Source organism: Phoca vitulina, unplaced genomic scaffold (genome assembly GCF_004348235.1).
Source record: "Phoca vitulina isolate PV1807 unplaced genomic scaffold, GSC_HSeal_1.0 scaffold58, whole genome shotgun sequence".
NCBI lineage: Eukaryota > Metazoa > Chordata > Mammalia > Carnivora > Phocidae > Phoca > Phoca vitulina.
In genome coordinates this window covers 3,731,075-3,751,413 of record NW_022589761.1, presented here as the reverse complement: position 1 = coordinate 3,751,413, position 20,339 = coordinate 3,731,075, and the positions used below count along the sequence as shown (strand labels likewise).

Below are 20,339 nucleotides of genomic sequence, written 5' to 3'. Positions count from 1 at the left end.
GGCGGGAGGGGTGACGTGGGGAGGGGGGTGACGTGGGGGGAGGGGGAGGTGGGGGGGGGGGGATGGGGGGGGGGGGGGGGGGGGGGGGGGGGGCGCGGGGAGGTATCTGCCTCAGCTTCTCCGAGTATGTCTGTGCGCCCTTCTACTCAGGCTGCAAGCCCCCCGAGGTTGTCGTGAAATGCCTGGCTGCCGCTGCCATCTGTGAGTCCCCAAGTGTGACGCCCTAGGCAGGGGGCAGGAAAGCCCTGCCATGGGTGACGTGGGCGGGGCGAGTGCCCTTACCTGATGGAGGCCTTCGGGCCCATCCCTGCCTACCTCTTTTCCTGGACCAGCCTGTTCGTCATAAAGCCCACATCCTTCGCCATCATCTGCCTCAGCTTCTCCGAGTATGTCTGTGCGCCCTTCTACTCAGGCTGCAAGCCCCCCGAGGTTGTCGTGAAATGCCTGGCTGCCGCTGCCATCTGTGAGTCCCCAAGTGTGACGCCCTAGGCAGGGGGCAGGAAAGCCCTGCCATGGGTGACGTGGGCGGGAGGGGTGACGTGGGGAGGGGGGTGACGTGGGGGGAGGGTGATGTGGGGAGGGGGTGATGTGGGGGAGAGGTGACGGGAGGGGGGTGACATGGGGGAGGGGTGATGGGGTAGGGGGTGATGGGAGGGGTGACGGGGGAGGGGTGATGTGGGGGAGGGGTGACATGGGGAGGGGGTGACGGGAGGGGGCGATGTGGGGGAGAGGTGATGTGGGGAGGGGGTGATGTGGGGGAGGGGTGACGTGGGGGAGGGGTGACATGGAGAGGGGGGTGACGTGGGGGAAGGGGGTGACGGGAGGGGGTGATGTGGAGGGGGGTGATGTGGGGGGAGATGAGTGATGGGGGACGGGTGACGTGGGGGAGGAGTGATGTGGGGAGGGGGTAACGGGGGAGGGGTGACGTGGGGAGATGGGGTGACTTGGGAAGGAGGTGATGGAGGAGGGGTGATGTGGGGGAGGGGTGATGTGGGGTGATGGGGTGACATGGGGAGGGGGTGACGTGGGGAGGGGGTGTGACGGGGGGAGACGGGTGACGTGGGGGGAGGGGTGACATGGGGGGCGGCCGCTGGGCCTGGAAGTGCGAGCGACAGGCGAGGCAGGGTCTGCTGGGGGCCAGAAGCCCTGGGGCGGCGCTCGCAGGAGACCTGGCCGCTTCCACAGTGTGGGCACACTCGATGGATAAATGAGGCGGTGGAGAGGGCAGGTTGGGGCGGGAGACCCTCTCCAGGCCCCTGGGGAAGGAGCCGGGGTGCTGGGCCCAAGGGCGCGCCATGTCACCCCTGCTCTGGCTCGTTCCAGTGCTCATCACCACGGTGAACTCGCTGAGCGTGCGACTGGGGAGCTACGTCCAGAACGTGTTCACGGGGGCCAAGCTGGTGATCGTGGCCATCATCATCCTCAGCGGCCTGGTCCTCCTGGCCCAAGGTGACCGCAGGCCGGAGGGGAGGGCGGGTGCCACCGGCACAGCCTTGTCCTCCGGAGGTTGTGCTCCCGGGCCTGTCTCTCAGGAAGCCCGGCAGGAGTTCGGCCGAAAGCAGCTGTGGTTTCCCTGCTTTCCAGAGTTTGTGTGACAACCTGAGGTCACGAGTCGTGCCCTTCTGTGGCACAGGTATGAGGCAGGGCCCCAGTCTCGTCCTCTGACACCCACAATTCACTGTCTGGCTTGATTACAGGAAATACAAAGAATTTTGAGAATTCTTTTGAGGGCACAAAACTGTCTGTGGGAGCCATCAGTCTGGCATTTTATAACGGACTCTGGGCCTACGACGGATGGTAAGGCCCCCTGAGACGTCACTCACATCTGGTCGGGGTGTCCCAGGCTACTAGACTGAAGCCAAGGAAAGCAAGGACCCTTCCCTCCTGGGGTTTGGGGGGGACCCTAACGTTCACCTCCACATCTCCATTTTGCTCAGCACCCGCCCCCCTTCTGTTCTCCTCGGACCCCACAGACACCAAAGCCCCTGCCCCTTTCCCAGCCCTGCAGAGTGGCCCAAGGGCAGGCGGTGGTGGGCCCGGGTCAGAAGCGTCATCAGACACAGGCTCCGCGGGATGGGAGGCCCTCAGGGCTGCCCAGGCACTCAACATGGCAAGAATATTCCACAGCCCTTCCATTTCAGCTGTGCAAATACGAGGCCTAGTCGATGAAGGAAGAAGCATGACCCTGTGTGACACTGGTCTTCCCCTCATGCAAAGCAGCTTTCATTCTCCTCTCAGCGAACCTTCCAGTTTTTCAAAGCAGCCTGGGGACTCATTACTCTGATAATTCTGGCAAATTCCCATGATTCCCACAGAGGGCAAAGACTTCTCACTGACAGACGTGCAGACCTTTGGGAGCCCCACCATCACTAGGGCTTTCTCTGAAAGCAATTACCCTGAATTCCTGCCAGAGAATTTTCTCGGTGGTGGAGAGTCTGAAATGAGGCCAGCCTTTATGGTGTGTTTTACGATCTCAGCAAAGAAGGCCAAAGTTAGGTCACTCATGTTACTTTTCTTTGCCTAGGAATCAACTCAATTACATCACGGAAGAACTTAGAAACCCTTTCAGGTAAGAAAGCTAAGTCAGGTGGGAGACAGCAGGCCGGCAAGCAGGTTTCTCTTCCCCATGCAAAAAGCGGACCCCCTCCCAGACTGCGAATGGTTCCTCAGAAGCTCGTTTCCATATACTCATTAGAGCTTGGCTGTGCTCTGGGTAGCGGAATAGTCGCTGGGAGGATGGACGAACCCCAGCTTTATCTCGGGTTGATTTTGCTTTATAAACAGTTCAGCCTCACTGCCCTGGAGTCTGAGCGCAGGAGCGTTCTTTCTCATTTGACGATGTCACAGCCCACAGCCCCTGCTGTGGCAGTGGGGACCCCAGCCCACCCCAGGGAGAGGTGGAGGGCTGGCCGGGCGGATGGAAAGAAAGGACAGCACAGAAACTGGTGTTTCCTGTGAGGCTCTCACGTGATGCTCTGGTCCAACCCTGGGTCCCTGCCCCTCCCAGAAACCTGCCCTTGGCCATCATCATCGGGATCCCGCTGGTGACAGGCTGCTACATCCTCATGAATGTTTCCTACTTTACTGTGATGACTCCCACCGAGCTCCTGCAGTCCCAGGCGGTGGCCGTGGTGAGTGCCCAGAGTCTGGGCGGGACGCTGCTGGGCTCTGGGGGAAGTCACAAATGCCCAAGCTGAGGTACCCTCTGGGGATGAGGGAAATAATGGTCTAGGACCCAGGCAGAGTGAGCAGTTTAGGGCGGCAGCAAAGACCCGCCTGAGGAGAAAGGTGGCCTTCCGGTTCAGTTTGTGGCCTGAGCCCTGACACAGAATGCAAGTGGAACAGAGCTGGGGTTTTGACAGACACGGATGCGGGCGAGAAAGTTCAGGGGAGGGATCAAAGGAGGGAATTATAATAACTGTGGAAATTAAGCTGGGCAAGGGGGGGGTTCTCAATCACAAGGGAATGGGGGTGAGGGTCAGTAGGAAAGGCGGGGGGGTCCACATGCTGGAGGCCTTGTGGAGGTGGGGTGGGACAGGAAATGAACTGCAAACAGGCGACAGGAATGGGGAGCAGGGAGAGATGTCTTGGTCACAATGAGGTCACTGACCACAAGGAAAGGTGGTTAAGGTGCAGGGAGAACAAGGTCGTTCTGAGTGAGGGGGTCAAGGAAGCGTGAGGCCGGGGTGTTGGAAGGACACTGAAATGATGAAAAATTAGTACAGGGACAGGTGGAGAGGAGATTTCTGTTACTCTGTGTTAGAAGGTCGGGGAGGGACAGTAAAGTATCCCTCAAACTGAGAAGGCACTTTGAGACAAAAACGAAGCACTGACTCCATATAGTTTACACAGGGTTCTATTCAGAGTAACTGCCTGACAGGGGAATCAGGTGGAGGTTGATCCAGGCTCAGTGCAGTTATTCTCTGCAAAATCTGGACCTTAGTCCACAGATTTTATAGAGTGAGGTGGTACACAGAAGGGCACTGTGGTGACAGCAAAGGGCTAGCATGCACCCCCTGACAGCCAACCTTTAATTAGATCTTGTGGCACCACCTGTGCACCAGGAAAGGGAAAGACTATGTTCTAACAGAATCCTGGGAGGCCAAAACAAGCCTCCCCACATCCCGACCTTGGCAGGTATTTCTAAGGTATGGATATTAATCCCCAAGGCACCCTGAACACATAGCCCCAAGAGAGGTCATCCAGCAGACATGAACAAGATGGAGGGCCAAGGATGGAGTCAGTATGGTCAGCTCTCCTGCACTCCGGGGAAGAAAGGCTAAGTTGTTTTCCTCCTGAGAGGTTGTCTACTTTTTCCTTTCCTGGAGGGGAGTCAGAGGCCGTGCCCCCCAGGCAGGGCCCAGCAGCTTCCCTGGGACCCACAGCTCCTGCAGGCCGTGCAAGACCCTCAGGACTCCTCTGCTTCTCTCTGCAGACATTTGGCGACCGTGTTCTCTATCCGGCCTCTTGGGTGGTTCCACTGTTCGTGGCCTTTTCCACCATTGGTGCCGCCAACGGGACCTGCTTCACAGCGGGCAGGTAGGGGAACCCCGCACTCACCCCGGGGGCAGAGGGCAGCAGAGCCCGTCCCACACTTGAGGAAGACAAGACTCAGGGCAAAGGTCCTTAGGGCTCTGCCAGGCTAACACCTCATGGCATAACAGAAAACCCAATGTCTAACTGGAATTTGAATAAAAACTTAAAAAAAAAAAAGAAAGAAAGAAAACCCAAAGTCCTGGAAAGGGAGCAGAAAGCGTGGCCGAGCTTGCACACTGGCACTAGGCATGGTGGCCCCACGGAAGCGAGGCTCTATGCTCCTCGGGAGGGAGAAGCACCACCAACTTCAGGACAAGGTGGAGCTTGGGGACACAGGGTGACAGGCACACTGGTGGTACTTTTCACCTTGTCCTGTTTCTCACCTATGGATATTTCTTGAACATCTTCTCCTGTGAATGTATACATAATCGAGATCAGAGAGTAACGTTTTAGGCTTTCAGGCCATGGCCGTCTGTCACTGCCCAACTGTGTCTGGAGCACGACAGCAAACAGCTGAGGTCCTGTTCCTCTCGAACGTTACTCACACAAGCATAGCTCGCCAGCCCCACCAACCCTCTGGACCCTCCGGCTCCAGAGACCGTTAGCGGCTGCGTCGTATTCCATTTTACGACGTAGCACAATTTCACATAACCTCAGCTCGTGGGCTGAGTGGGGCTGTTTTCATCAACACTGCCCCAGGGAACATTCTGGAACACGTCTTTGCCTGGTTGCCCAGGGTTCTGAATGGATATATTTCTGAGAGTGGAATTGCCACGGATTATACACTGACACGCGGTAGACCACAAAGTCATTCTTCTGAAGCTGTGTCAAAGCAGACTTCCCTTCTTCAGAAGCCTTCAGCTATTCTGGGTCCTTTGCCTTTCTAGATGAATTTTAGAATCTGCTTGTCAGTTTCTACCAAAAGGCCTTCAAAGATTTTGACCAGGGCTGTGTTCCATCTGTAGATCAGTTTAGAGAGGGCTGCCATTTAATTGTATTGATTGTTCTAATCTAAGGGCAAGGACCCTCTCCCTTTATTTAGGTCTTAATTTTTTAAAAAAATGTTTTCTTGAGTAGTTTCAGTATATGGCTCTTGCATATATTTTGTCAGATTCATCCCAAAATATTTCATATTTTGGGGCCACCTGGTTGGCTCAGTTGGTTGAGTGTCTGCCTTCGGTTCAGGTCATGGTCTTGGTGTCCTGGGATTGAGCCCCGAATCAGGCTCCCTGCCTGCTCAACGGGGAGTCTGCTTCTCCCTCTCTCTCTGCCCTTCCCCCCTGGCTTGTGCTCTCTCGTGCTCTCTCTCAAATAAAAAATTCATATTTTTTGTGCTATTGTAAATGGTATTTTTTAAAATTTCAGTTTCTGATAAGTTTGTTGCTCATATACAGAAACACAATTTCAATAGCTCTACTGAGGTTTAAATACCATAAAACTCACTTTGCAATTATACAATTCGATGATCTTAGTAAATTTATAAAGCTGTGCAAATATCCTCACAGTCCAGTTCTAGAACATTTCCATCATCCCAAAAAGTTCACTCCTGCCTAATTGCAGTTCATCCCTGCTCCCCGCTCCATCCCTAACTACCACTGACCAGCTCCTGTGTCTGTAACTTTGCCTTTTCTGGACATTTCACTTAAATGGAATGATGCACTGTGTCATTTGCATCTGGCTTTTTTTCACTTAGCATATTATTTTTGAGGTTCAGCCATGTCATAGCATGTAACTGCTCATTCCTTGTAACTGCTGAATTGTATTCCATTATATGGATATACCACATTTTGTTTATCCATTCACCAGATGGAGGTTTGCATTGCTTCTGGCTATTATGAACAATGCTGCCATGAACATTCACACACATGTGTTTGTGTGGACATATGTTTTCATTTCTCTTAGGTAGCTTCCTAGTAGAAACACTGGCTCAGAGAGTAAATTTGTGATTAACTTTTACAGAAACTGCTTGACGGTTTTCTAAGTGGCTGTTCCATTTTAATTTCCATAAGCCATTCATGAGCGAGCATTCCAGTTTCTCCACATCCTAACACTTGGCATTGTCTTTCTAGTGGGTATTAGTCATGTCGTTGTGGCTTTAACTGCATTTCCCTAATGACTAGTGATACTGAGCATCTTTTCATGTGCTGATTAGCCATTCATATATCTTCTAATGAAATATCTCTTCAAATCTTTTGTTCACTTTTTAAACTGAGCTGTTTGTCATCTTATTGTAAGAATTCTTTATATATTATGGATACAAGTCCTTAATCAGGTATCTGACTTGCACATATTTTCTCCCAGTCTGTGGCTTGTCTTCTCATCTCCTACTGCTGTTTTTGATATACGCATGTTTTTAACTTTGACAAAGCCCAGCTTTTTTTTTTTTTTCATGTGTCATGCTTTTGTTATCATATCTAAGAGCCTTTGTGCAACCCAAGGTCACAAAGATTTTCTCTTCTGTTTTACCCTAGAAGTTGTTTTCTTTTTTTTAATAGATGTAGCTCTCACACTTAGATTTATGATCCATTCTGAATTAATTCTGTATAGTTCTGTACCTGTGCAGCTTGGGGGTTGGCCAGAATTATGACTGATGTTGGATAGAATTTTTGTGGGGTCACATCCAAGATTTTTGCTTCCTGGTATCTGAGTTTTCTATGTCACATAGACAAACCTTCCTCCTTTCAAGAATACCCACCTGTGTTTTCTTCCAGCATTTTACTTTAGCTCTTTGATCACTCTGGAATATATTTTGATATGAGGCATAAATCTCACTTTTCCCCCTCAAACTTCTACCTGTCGTCCTGATATTATTTATTGATAGTCCATCCTTTCTCCTCCTGGTTTGAATGCCGTCATTCTCATGCCCAGGGTGCTGGGTTCACTCTGCTTCACAATGGGCCCCGTCCTGTGCTATCACTGTGCATAGGGATGCTTCCCAAACCCCCTCAGGTAACATCGGGAAAAACCAGTGCTCCCATGTCCGTGCTCCACTCCTCCTTGCCTGCTCAGCCCTCCAGCCACACTTGCAATGACTGTGTCCAGTTCCAAGTGTCCGCTTGCTTTCTGAGCCCATGGAATTTACGAGAGATTTGTGAGCGCTGAGGGGTTTAAAGCATGAGGTTACAGCACCACCTGGAGTCTGTCTCCCTCCATCTGGAGACTCCTTTCCTCCCAGTTTCATGGGCTTGTTCTGGGAACTAACTCGATGCCATGTTTATGTCTTTTTCAAAGTTCAAATATGTAGTTTTATTTATTTATTTTTTAAAAGTTTATGAGAGAGAACATAAGCAGAGGGAGAGAGAAGCAGACTCCCTGCTGAGCTGGGAGCCCGACTGGGGCTTGATCCCAGGACCTGGAGATCACGACCTGAGCCAAAGGCAGACACTTAACCACCTGAGCTACCCAGGCGCCCCTCAAATATGTAGTTTTAAACAGACAGGCTCTTTTGGCCTATGTATTCCTCACTTCTCATTTTATTGTATTGTAGTCAGAGTGTGGGATCTTTATGTCACTTTTTTTTTTTTTTTTAAGATTTTATTTATTTATTTGACAGAGAGAGACACGGTGAGAGAGGGAACACAAGCAGGGGGAGTGGGAGAGGGAGAAGCAGGCTTCCCGTTGAGCAGGGAGCCCGATGCGGGGCTCGATCCCAGGACCCTGGGATCATGACCTGAGCCGAAGGCAGACGCTTAACGACTGAGCCACCCAGGCGCCCCAATGATCTCACTTCTTTAGAAGCTTTATGCCTTCCCTGAAGTGGCTTACTGCAGTTTTTATAAATGCTTCCTAGGGTCTTGAAAATAAGGTATATTGTGTTTACATTCTTGATTTTTATATCATCGTCAAGCTTGTGCCTTGACTGTTCAAATCTCCTGCTCTCAGTGGATATGTTGAGTTTGGCCTTCTATGTTTCAAGGGCTCCAGTTTTGGCATCTTCTTGGTAGACGGCTTCTGTTTTCAGTGGGAACTCTCTTTGCCTTAAATTCTGTTTTGTACAATATTGCTCTTGAGGACTCTGCAGGCTCTAGGCTGCTGCTTCGGGTAACACATCCCACCCCTTGTATCTTCCACCCTTGGCATCATGGGGCTTTGGCTTGTGTCTCTTTCAACAACCCCCCAGGTTGTCTCCTTCCCGGGCAAGCAACATCTGACCACAGTTGATGTGATTCCTATTACAGTGGGATTGATTTCCAACATACTGTGTTTTCTTGGCTTTTGAAAAATCTTATCCTGATTTATTATCCATCAAATGTCCTTTCTTTTTTCTATTGATATGGAAGTTTTCTCTCTCTCTTTTAGCAATTACCCTTCAAATTTAACTCGAATACCTAAGAGAGTCTGTCAGCATCTCCATTCTCCCCCCTCTCCTGTGAGGGCTCCCCCTTTTGCACTGTCCAGTAGATGAGCTGCACCTTGTCTATAAACCCGCCCCTCCAGAAAAAGTTCATCCTGACAAGAATTAAAAATGTATGTACTTACATCCATGCCAACATGTTTTACTGCTGTTTCCTTAACACCTGCTTCTTCAATCAACGCCTGAGTTCAGTTTCTTTCTGCCTGTTGGAGTAGACCAAATAGTTTCCAGTGAGGACCGGAGAACAGAAAATGTGTTGTAGTTATTGTTCACCTACAGATGTATTTATTTTGCCCCTAGTCCTGAATGATAGTTGAGCCATACAGCACCGGAATCCGAAAACCAATGTCCCTCATCGCTTTGAACATAGTCTCATGCCATGTCTGCTATCGTTCTGCTTGTCCTAATTTTGTAGTTATCTTTTAAATTTGGAAGCTTAAGAAATTTTTTTTCCTTCCACACTGTTTGTATCTGGGTATGTTTTTATCTTGAGCTGGGTTTAATGTGAAAGCTGTTTTTCAGTTCCGTGAAAGCTCTCTACTCTTCCAGTTTGCCTTACCCCATTCAACATACTTGGGCTTCTCCTTGTTTCTTCTCTCAATTTCCTGTCTACATTTTCCATTTCTCTACCCTTCATAACTCAGATCTAGTTTTTTTTTTTTTTTTTAAAGATTGTATTTATTTCTTTAGAGACAGAGCACAAGTGAGGAGAGGGGCAGAGGGAGAGAGAATCCTAAGCACACTCCACGCTGAGCATGGAGCCCGACGTGGGGCTTGCTTTCATGACCCTGAGATCATGACCTGAGCCAAAATCAATAGTCGGACACCTAACTGAGCCCCCACAGGCGCCCCTCTCAGACCTAGTATCTTTTATTATGATTAGAACATTAAAATTTTAATTCAATTAATATATAATGTATTATTGGCTTCCGAGGTAGAGATCAGTGTGATTCATCAGTCTTATATAACACCCAGTGCTCATTACATCATGTGCCTTCCTTAATGTCCATCACCCAGTTACCCCATCCCCCCACTCCCCTCCAGCAACCCTTCAGTTTGTTTCCTATGATTAAGAGTCTCTTATGGTTTGTCTCCCTCTCTGATTCTGTCTTGTTTTATTTTTTCCTCTCTTCCCCTATAATCCTTTGTTTCTTAAATTCCACATATGAGATCATATAGTTGTCCTTCTCTGATTGACTTATTTTGCTTAGCATAATACCCTCTAGTTCCATCCACGTTGTTGCAAATGGCAAGATATTTTTTTGAAGGCTGAGTCATATTCCATTGTATATATATACCACATCTTCTTTACCCATTCATCAGTTGATGGACATCTGGGCTCTTTTCATAGTTTGGCTATTGTGGACATTGCTGCTAGTGCCCCTTCGGATCCCTACATTTGTATCTTTGGGGTAAATCCCCAGTAGTGCAATTGCTGGATCGTATGGTAGCTCTATTTTCAACTTTTTGAGGAACCTCCATACTGTTTTCCAGAGTGGCTACACCATCTTACATTCCCACCAACAGTGTAGGAGGGTTCCCCTTTGTCCGCATCCTCGCCAAAATCTGTTGTTTCCTGACTTGTTAATTTTAGCCATTTCGACTGGTGTGAGGTGGTATCAGATCTAGTTTCCAATGTATTTTTTTCACTTTGAACCTAGATTAACAACTGTTGATTACATTCTTAAATTATGGTAATTTTTTATTTTTTAAAAATTCTGTTTGGCTTTTTCCCCCCTTTTCTCTCTTCAACATTTTAAACATAGTCTTTCAGATTTCTGAATCACCAGGAGTTCTTGGGAGTGGGGGTGGGGGGACTAAGCCATTTGTTTGCATCTGCTGACCCACCCTTAATTCATCTTTTGGGTTTTTTGTTTAATATGGAAATTCTGTACAGCGTGGATCTAGGAAGTACCAGGCGCCTCTGTGTTTGCCTCTGTCTGCTCCAAGCAGGGGGGTCCGCTGGTCCCGGACTGGTTTTTCCCTTACGTGAAAGCATAATTTTGAGGACACAGGAGTAGGTGTCTCCTCCTGAAAGGTCCTACCCAAACCCTAAGCCACCCCCAGCTCTCACCTATGTAGATGACCCACGGCACCAGGATGCCTCGCTCTCAGGGGCATTTAACCACCTCACTCACTTCCCCAAAATTCACTCACCTCCCTGAGACCACCTCCCACTGAAGATGCCAGGTTCCAATTCAGTCCCTGTCTCCGCGGCTTTGGTAGTGACTCCCAGTGACGGTACAACAGCCGCACGCCCATCCATGAGGCCTCCGTTACTGTTTTTCAGACTTGTGTACGTGGCGGGCCGGGAAGGCCACATGCTCAAAGTGCTGTCCTACATCAGTGTCAAGCGCCTGACTCCAGCGCCTGCCATCATCTTTTACGTAAGTATGAGTTCTGCCAGCAGACACCCCCTTAAAGGCAGAGGGGCCCTGGAGGAACCCGGTATTGCTAAGCGCAGTGGTTTTCACATGGCCCAGGCTCCCTTGCTCCTCGACATGAAATAGGTTAAAAAGCCCATGACAGTTCAAACATTGCCCAACACGGCTGCTCCTTGTTCTGAATTTGTCCGTGAAAGACACTGTTTGCCTCTTCCAACTTTCTACCCTCTACACTCCTTACATGTACATCCGTATGTCTGGGTCCCTGGTAACAAACTATACAAAACCCCACTAGCTTACAGAGAAGGAGAATAAGGCATTCATGAGGTGGTTACTGATAAGTACTTGTTATGGCCCCATAATGTAGACGTCATGGCGCCCTTGCGCAGTAGAGGCCCTCTGACATCCTCTAATTGGAGTTCCTCAGTGGCTGACAGTCCTTGGTCGTGTGCCACTGTCCCTGGCACCTGCGGACCGTCCAAGCCCAGCCTCGGGGCCAGACTCCTTCCACCCCGAAGGAGAAGCACTACTCTCCATCAGCCTATTCCCTTTGAAGATGAGGAGAGGCCTCCTGGGACAAGGCCCAGGCCACACAGCTAAGGCGGGTCCAGACCAGGCTGAGACAGGCTGAGTGTCGCAGCCCAGGCAGGGCCCTTTCCCCTGACGAAGACTCTCTGGCAGGAACATTTACCATCAGAAAGCTGGTGTGGTGTACATGCATACTTTGTTTTTTCCCCTGCTTAAAATGGCAACTTCAAAGAGTCACACATTTTCCAAGTCCTTTCCATCAGGATTCAGGGAGAGCACTCACCATAGCCAAAGCCTGGTTTAACCCCAACTATAATGGGATGCATAGGTTTCTTTCATGCTGGCATGTTCATTCACAGGAGACACTGCTTCTTCAGTCTCCTGTGACGTGACAGGGATCCTGTGACCTAAGAATTCACTCTTCCTTCCACTAGGGTATCATAGCGACTATTTATATCATCCCTGGTGACATAAACTCATTGGTCAATTACTTCAGTTTTGCCGCATGGCTGTTTTATGGCCTGACGATTCTGGGATTGGTTGTGATGAGGTTTACGAAGAAAGACCTGGAAAGGCCTATCAAGGTAGGTTTTGTGCCCCAGATGTCACGAGTGGCTTTGATTCCTTGAAATGGATTAAAAGTAAGTACTTGAAAATCTAGGGGCATGCTTTCTATTTCCAACCTGACTCTACTGTGCCCTTGAACATCATAGTTTAGAGTGGTGTTTGCTCCTGAATTCTGGCCCTAGACCCATTCCTGTGTGGGCAACCACTAATAATCTACATCTGCAAACTGGGGTTCCCTGCCACCTCCCTGCACAGCTGGAGTACGTCTATATGCCAATGCAAGAAGAATTTATTTTGTTTTGCTTGTGTTAGAGGCTTTTGCTTTGTTTTGTTAACAACTGTACTATTGACTTCTTACAACAACTGCAGATTGACTTCTTACAACAACTGCAACAACTTGTTCTTCTTACAAGAACAAGGTAGGGAAGCTGAGGGCTTAAATAAATAGAACAAGAACAGGATGTTGTCCTTCTGGCCCGGTAGCCTATCACCAAATCTCCAGAGTCAGCTGAGACATGGAGTTTGGCAGTCCCACCTCGATCAGGTTATCTGGCAGGCAAAATCATGATGGTAGAATAGATTTTTCATCTGCACAAAACCCCTCAAACAAATAAAAAGGATTTGAGAGAAAATAACGAAGATAGGGAAAGAAGGCTCTAACACATGTATAATTGGAGCTCCTGAAGAAGAAAATAAAAGCAACAGAATTTTTTTTTTTTTTAAAGATTTATTTGATAGGGAGGACAGAGAGAATGAGCAGGGCGGTGGGTGGAGAGAGAATCCTCAAGCAAACTCCTCGCTGAGCGAGGAGCCCAACATGGGGCTCGATCCCATGACCCGAGATCATGACATGAGCTGAAATCAAGAGTTGGCCACTCAACTGAGCCACCGACTGAGCCACCCAGGCGCGCCCCAAAACAATAGAATTCTTTAGAACTATAATTCAAAAAACATTTCCTGGGGCAGGTGGGAGAGTGGGAGGGGACCATGAAAGGAAGGGACCAGAACCAACATACCAGAAGGCATACGGCATCACTGGAGAATCTGAGCTAGAATGGGCAACAGGGAACTATATTCTGATTAAATTATGGAGCTTTAAAAGATCATGCTTTGGGTATCTACTCCTCCTTTCATGCCCTTCCCAGACCCCAATTCACTTATAAAGGAAAGAAATTAATATAGGGATTAGGATTCTCATCAGCAACACTTCATACCCTGAGATAGTGGAGCACATATTTATGGTATTCAAAGAGAGAAAATGTAAGCCAAAGATTTTATATCCAAACTGACCTCAAAGAATAAAGTGACCAAGGGGTGCCTGGGTGGCTCAGTTGTTTGAGCAGCCAACTCTTGGTTTCAGGGTTGTGAGATCGAGCCCCATGTCAGGCTCTGTGCTCAGCGGGGAGTCTGTTGTGGATTCTCTCTCTCCCTCCCCCCTCCCATGCATGCTCACTCTCTCTTGAATAAATAAATCTTAAAAAAAAAAAAAAAAGAATAAAGTTACCAATATGAAACATCTCAAGGCATGGATGGCTACAGGAGATCTTCAGGAGGAATCATCTAGAGAACAAGCTTCAGAAACCAAAATGTCAGTGGCACAAGGTGAATACACTTAACTACAGAACTGGAATAAATGATGGGAGATAAAGGGGACACAACAAGGATGCAAATATCAAGCACTGACAATATCCTACGACAAAAATGGAAGAGAAAGCATATGAAAGTGTGCCAGTTAAGGAAAGCATGCCAAGGAAACTGCCCTAAGCTACCATCTAAAATTAGACATGAGGAGGAAAGGGAAGAATCCCTAGCTAACTCTGTTACTGCTTATTATAGATAGTATGTAAAAAAGAGGAGAGTAAGGTGTGATATTTACTATTTATAATGGTAACTCTCAGAACAAAAACAGCATTTATAGATTCCAAAAGATACATCCAAAATAAATATACACACACACATATGCAAGAGACCAGATCATAAAAGACCTGCTATATGAAGACGCCAATAGGGAAACAAATCAGAATATCATCCTGGTTAACATTTTCTTGGTAGAATGCATATTAGGGTTCTTTTCGCTTATTAGTTTTTAACACCCCAAACTTTGTAGACTCTATAAATCCCTTAATACTCCCATTTCTAGCTACTAGTTATATAGGAAAACTAATAGTAATTATTAAATCAAGACTTATTTAAATTTATCAATTATAATTATTAAATTATTGGTTTAATTATTTTTTAAATGAAGTCTTTTATTTCTTTTTTTTTTTTTTTTTAAAGATTTTATTTATTTATTTGTCAGAGAGACAGAACACAAGCAGCGGGAGAGGTAGGCAGAGGGAGAAGCAGGCTCCCCGCCGAGCAAGAAGCCCAATGTGGAACTCGATCCCAGGACCCTGGGATCATGACCTGAGCCGAAGGCAGCCGCTTAACCGACTGAGCCACCCAGGCGTCCCGAGTCTTTTATTTCTTAAAAAAAGATTTTATTTGAGAGAGAGAGAGCACAAGCGGGGGGCAGATGCAAAGGCAGAGGGAGACTCCCCACTGAGCAAGGAGCATGATGCGAGGCTCAATCCCAGGACCCTGGGATCATGACCTGAACTGAAGGCAGACCCTTAACTGAGCCACCCAGGCGCCCCTTAATTTAATTATTTAATAATTATTAATATTTAAATCCCAAAATGTAATATGGTATTTTCAAGACATGTGTGAGGAAAGTTTCAAATTGCACTCCAAATCCAACACAATCCAGAGCTGTGTGTAGGCGCCCTGACAAATGAGTCATGTGTCACTCATGCTGGGAGACTGTGTCACTTCATCAAAGGTAACCACTTGTTTACAACCACGCTAACTGGTTGGTCAGCAGGAAATCACCTTTAAAGCAGTTTACTTCCTGGTATAGAGCACGTTGGGTATTTATACACATTTACTGTGTTTTAGTTATCTTTGAGGACATTGGTTGGGAATTTGGGGTTTCCTGTGATACATGATCTTTTTTTTCCCATATAAAATAAGGGAAATGGGGGACACCTGGGTGGCTCAGTCAGTTAAGCGTCTGCCTTCGGCTGGGGTCATGATCCCAGGGTCCTGGGATTGAGCCCTACACCCCTACCTCCCTGCTCAGGAGGGAGCCTGCCTTCTCCCCCTGCCTGCCACTCTCCCTGCTTGTGCTCTCTCTGTCAAATAAATAGATAAAATCTTTAAAAAATAGAATAAAAGAAAAGAAATGGGCCTCAGGTGAGAGTTTTCCCCGCAGAATGTTATTGTTTAAGGGCAGAAAACTAATAATAAGCAGAAGCCTACATATAGGAACAGAGAACAGTGTGGAGCCCAAACTTGTCAGTTACACGAAGAAACTGGCTTATTCAGTTTAAATGAGCCTAAACCAATCATTAAAGGGAAAAGATTTTTCAGGCAGGTTTACAAAGCTGTGAGAAAAAAGGATAAGCAAAATACATACCAAGCAAATGAAAATACACCTAAAACAGGGGTTGTGATCTTATCAGACGACAGTACTGCCCAAAGCACAAGACACTTCAGTGTCTTTAGTGATGCTAACAGCTAAAACGCACAATAAAGATATGGCGGGCATGAAAACTTACTCACCAAATCACACAGCAGTCATTGTTATGAAGCAGGAACTCCAGCAAGTACAAGGAGACACAGACACACACCCTAACAGCGGGCTTTAACGGGGCTCCCTTCAGTCCAAGACAGACCCAGACATCTCACTGGTACAGGTGACAAGCCCTAAATAGAACAAGGCAGATCTTAGGGACCGTTCCAGACTCTGAATCCCCAAAACAGCAAACACACCTTTTCAAGTGCATACGGGACATGTCTGAAAACTGACAAATGCCCCAAAGAAAACCTTGATAAAACATGAGTAATAAAGACATACCACATTCTCTGTCTATAATGCAATAAAACAGGAAATTAATGTAAAAAATTTCAACTTTTCAGTCCAATAGGAAATGAAAGTACATAAACTCCTAAAAATAATAAGACGTTACTATGAACAGTGCTTTGAGGAAGTTTTGTTGCATTAAATACAATAACAATGAAAACAAATTAAACAGGCAACTCAAAAAGCAAGAGAAAGAACAAAGAAAACCAAAAGAGTGTATAAGGAATTGATAAACAAAAAAGAATTTAAGATTCTTAATTGGATCATCTGGTTTTTGGAACTTCCCTGGATTTTGGATTCTGATGAGAATTTGGATTCTGATGGGGTTAGTTTTAGTAACTTTACATTTTCCCAGAAAATTGTCCATTTCATCACATTTACTTAATATGGAGTTGTACAAATTAGTTTTATTTTTTTTTTTAAATTCCTATGTTCTGGAGATTATTTCCCTGTTTTTGTTTCTTATTTTTGTGTTCTTATTTCATTTATTTTCTTCCTCTCATTTTTTAAAAGGTCAGCTACAAGGGCGCCTGGCTGGCTCAGTTAGTAGAGCGTGTGACTCTTGATCTCAGGGTTGTGAGTTCAAGCCCCATGTCGAGTGTACTCGACATTTAAGATTACTTAAAATATTTTTTAAAAAAATTAAAGTGAAAGGTTAGGTACAGGTTGTTTTATTGATTTTTCAGATTATTTCTATCAACAGGGTGTCTGGGTGGCTCAGTCAGTTAAGTGTCCGACTCTTGATCTCAGCTCAGGTCTTGATTTCAGGGTTGTGACTTCAAGCCCTGCATTGGGCTCCATGCTGTAAAGCAAAGAAATACACTGAAATCAATAGCTTTTGTTTATAAAAATGACATCCAATTGAAAGATAACAAAGAGAGCACCTCATTCCCCAAAACAAATAATAAACAAGTGCTTAGCCATAACCTCAACAAGAGGTGAGGCCTCTAAGTTGTTGCAGAATTCTTCTGAAAGAAAAGATCACTTGAACAAGTGAAAATTCATACATGTTCTTAAGAAAAATCAGTGTCATAAAGATGTCACTGTTTTTTGTTTGATTTTTTAGGGGGTGGTGGTGGAGAGGGGCAGAGGGAGAATCTTAAGCAGACTCCAAACACAGCACGGAGCCCAACGTGGGGCTTGATCTCATAACACTGAGATCATGACCTGAGCCTAAATCAAGAGTCAGATGCTTAACCAACTGAGCTCCCCAGGCACCCCAAGATGTCACTGTTTTTTAATTTAGACATTTAATGGGATCACGATACATCTCATTTTTTTCCTAGAGTTGCAGGAGTTGATTACAAAGTTCAAATTGATGCAAGAATAGCCACCAAAACAGAAGAGAGGATATTAAAATATAAAGGCTTTAAAATTTAAATATTATGGTGCTGATGAAGAAAATATAAATTATATAAATTGCTTTGTAATCCAGAAATGGGGGAAATCTTTCCTATGACTCAAAATCTATCACTACTAAGGAAAAAATGGACAAACATAACCCCACCAAAAAAATTTGGGCATTGATAAAAAGAGAAGTTAAAAACCCATATATATAACAGATGGGGGAAAATATTGGCAATAATATCACAAAAGAGTTCCTAAAATGGAGACGGGAATTACCAACATCTGAAATGGACTGATCATATAAACAAACAAAAAATGAAAGGACAGTTCAGAGAGAAACTACAATGACACTTAAAAATGAAGCAAATGAACCCCAACAAACCCCACCCCGCCCCTAATAGGAGAATGCAGGCCACAGTTCTGATGAGGTGCCCCTGCTTGCCCACCAGACAGGCAGAGATCCCAGGCTCTGGCCCCACTGTATTCTTGTGAGGCCACGGGGAAGCAGCCCACTCTCGCACATGGTGGCTGGAATACAAATGGAGGAGCTGTTATGGAGGTGGTGGGGAGGAGAGGAACTTGGCAATATCTAGCAATTTCACATTTGCACTTATATTTTGACCCAGCCACCCCATTTTGAGGTAATCTACCCCCAAGGTGATACTGGCCAAGGTATAATATATATACAAGGTTATTTACTGCAGCATTTGCTGTACTAGCAAAAGGCTCCACACAACCCAAAAGCCAGTCAATGGTAGACTTGCTCAAATAAATTTTGATACATCCACAAAGTACAGTGTGATGCAGCAGGAAAAGATGGAGGAGTAATATTCTGTGTATTACTATGGCACTATCTCTGGAATATATTAGGAAAAAGCAAAGTACAAAACTCCCCAGTATGTATTTGCTAGCTTTTATCTGGGGGTAGTGGAAGATGAACGTGTGTGTGTGTGTATATGGTTGTGCTTCTATTTATTCTCAAAAATAAATAATGGAAGAAAAAAACTAAAATCAAAAAAAAGTTTTAAATTATTTTAAAAATTAAGATAAAAGGGAAAAAACAAATCCCTCAAAACTGAAAACAAATGGAGATAAGAAACCTTACTCTGTGATAAGTAAATGACACCACCACACAGGGAAAAACCGAAGGGCAGTAGGTTGAATGAATCTCCCTTGTGGGCTATAGTTTGAGATTAAAAAGAACAAGAACTCTTACACTTCATACCATACTTATAGTAGTGGTAGAACTGGCACAGTTACTTTGCCTATTTATTACAGGCACATTACAGGATAAAGCAAGTGAGTAATTACGCTAAAGCCATTAAGAACCAAGATTTTCAGAAGCGTTAAGAAAAAAAGACATGAAGTCTAAAGGGAAAGAAATGCAATGAATTGGAAATATCAGTATGAACTTGTGAATTTTTTCTCGAAAAAAAAATTTTTTCTCTGTCCCTGTAAAAGAACAATGAGTACTCCAATCCCCCAGATTATGGTTTCTAAGTGCCATTTCCAACTAAAAGAAAACCGCTCCCTGCAGAAGATGGAGGAGTCCCGATCCGGTGGTCCTGGTTTCTCCTCCAGCCCCTGAACCCACGGACTGACCCTGGCAATTCAGAGGTGGGACAGTGGGACATAAGGGCCTCGTGATGTGTTACAAGGGGAAGCATATGGCTCCAGCTACAAAGTATGCTTGCCTCCAGATCCAACTACCCGCGTGCGGGAAATCTGAGGGACAGAGGAGCAAGTTCTCAGGCAAAGCTAGAATTAAGACCTTCTATTAGGATGAATCATCCAATTCCTACAACAAATCAATGACAAGGTAAAAGAAAAGAGAGGAGGGAATAAACATGTTAAAACATAACGTCCTCCTCAGAGGTGAATACTGAATGGTTTCACAGGTAAAATGACACAATGTCTGACATTTTCTTTATATTCTAGGGAAAAGAAAAAAAAAGGTAGACTAGATGAAACAAGATTGGCAAAATTATAACTATTGAAATTGGAGGACAGGCACAAGGAGCTCATCATATATGTTCTGTAGCAGTGTTTGGTTTGGGATGAAAATTTTCGGGAAGACAATGAATGCCCATGGCCAGGTCATGACACCATGTTGTTTGTCTGCAGGTGCCCATTTTCATCCCCATCCTGGTGACCCTCATATCCGTGTTTCTGGTTGTGGCCCCAATCATCAGCGAACCTGCAATGGAGTATCTCTACTGTGTATTATTTATACTGAGCGGCCTTATATTTTACTTCCTTTTTGTCCACTATAAGTTTGGATGGGCTCAGAAAATCACAAGTAAGTACCAACAGAGGGACTGTTCTCTTAGCGAAGCACAGACAGGCAACCGCATTCCACAACCTCACCTGTCCTTCCCTATCGCAGGAGCTCATGCAGCTAGCAAATCTCACCTTTTCCTCCGTGGGGCACCTCTGGGGTCCACCTGGGGCCTCTGCCTTTGTTCCCGTCAATTACTGTAAACAAGTAGGAAGGGAAATCACCATGGTTTTTTTTTTCATTGTAAGATACACATAACATGAAATTGACCATCCTAATGATTTCTTTAAAAATTTTTTATTTATTTGACAGAGAGAGACACAGCAAGAGAGGGAACACAAGCAGGGGGAGTGGGAGAGGGAGAAGCAGGCTTCCCGTTGAGCAGGGAGCCCGATGTGGGTCTCGATCCCAGGACCCTGAGATCATGACCTGAGCCGAAGG

General features: G+C 46.1%; 1 protein-coding gene and 1 long non-coding RNA gene across 2 annotated transcripts in view; one reads left to right on the top strand and one right to left on the bottom strand.

The window, feature by feature from the left end:
- The window catches only part of SLC7A9 (solute carrier family 7 member 9), a 30,998-nt gene that overhangs the window by 4,206 nt on the left and 6,453 nt on the right, over positions 1-20,339 (top strand). Inside the window, exons 5-12 of the mRNA XM_032390423.1 lie at positions 1,324-1,449; positions 1,698-1,797; positions 2,525-2,569; positions 3,008-3,131; positions 4,436-4,539; positions 11,181-11,277; positions 12,237-12,386; positions 19,745-19,919. Of these exons, the coding sequence (XP_032246314.1) occupies positions 1,324-1,449; positions 1,698-1,797; positions 2,525-2,569; positions 3,008-3,131; positions 4,436-4,539; positions 11,181-11,277; positions 12,237-12,386; positions 19,745-19,919 (921 nt within the window). The remainder of the gene's footprint in view (positions 1-1,323; positions 1,450-1,697; positions 1,798-2,524; positions 2,570-3,007; positions 3,132-4,435; positions 4,540-11,180; positions 11,278-12,236; positions 12,387-19,744; positions 19,920-20,339) is intronic.
- On the bottom strand, positions 8,851-20,095 carry LOC116623337. The gene is made up of 3 exons (XR_004297706.1): positions 20,033-20,095; positions 15,973-16,116; positions 8,851-9,093 (listed from the first exon to the last, which is right to left on the bottom strand). It is a non-coding gene; the product is annotated as an uncharacterized LOC116623337 (long non-coding RNA).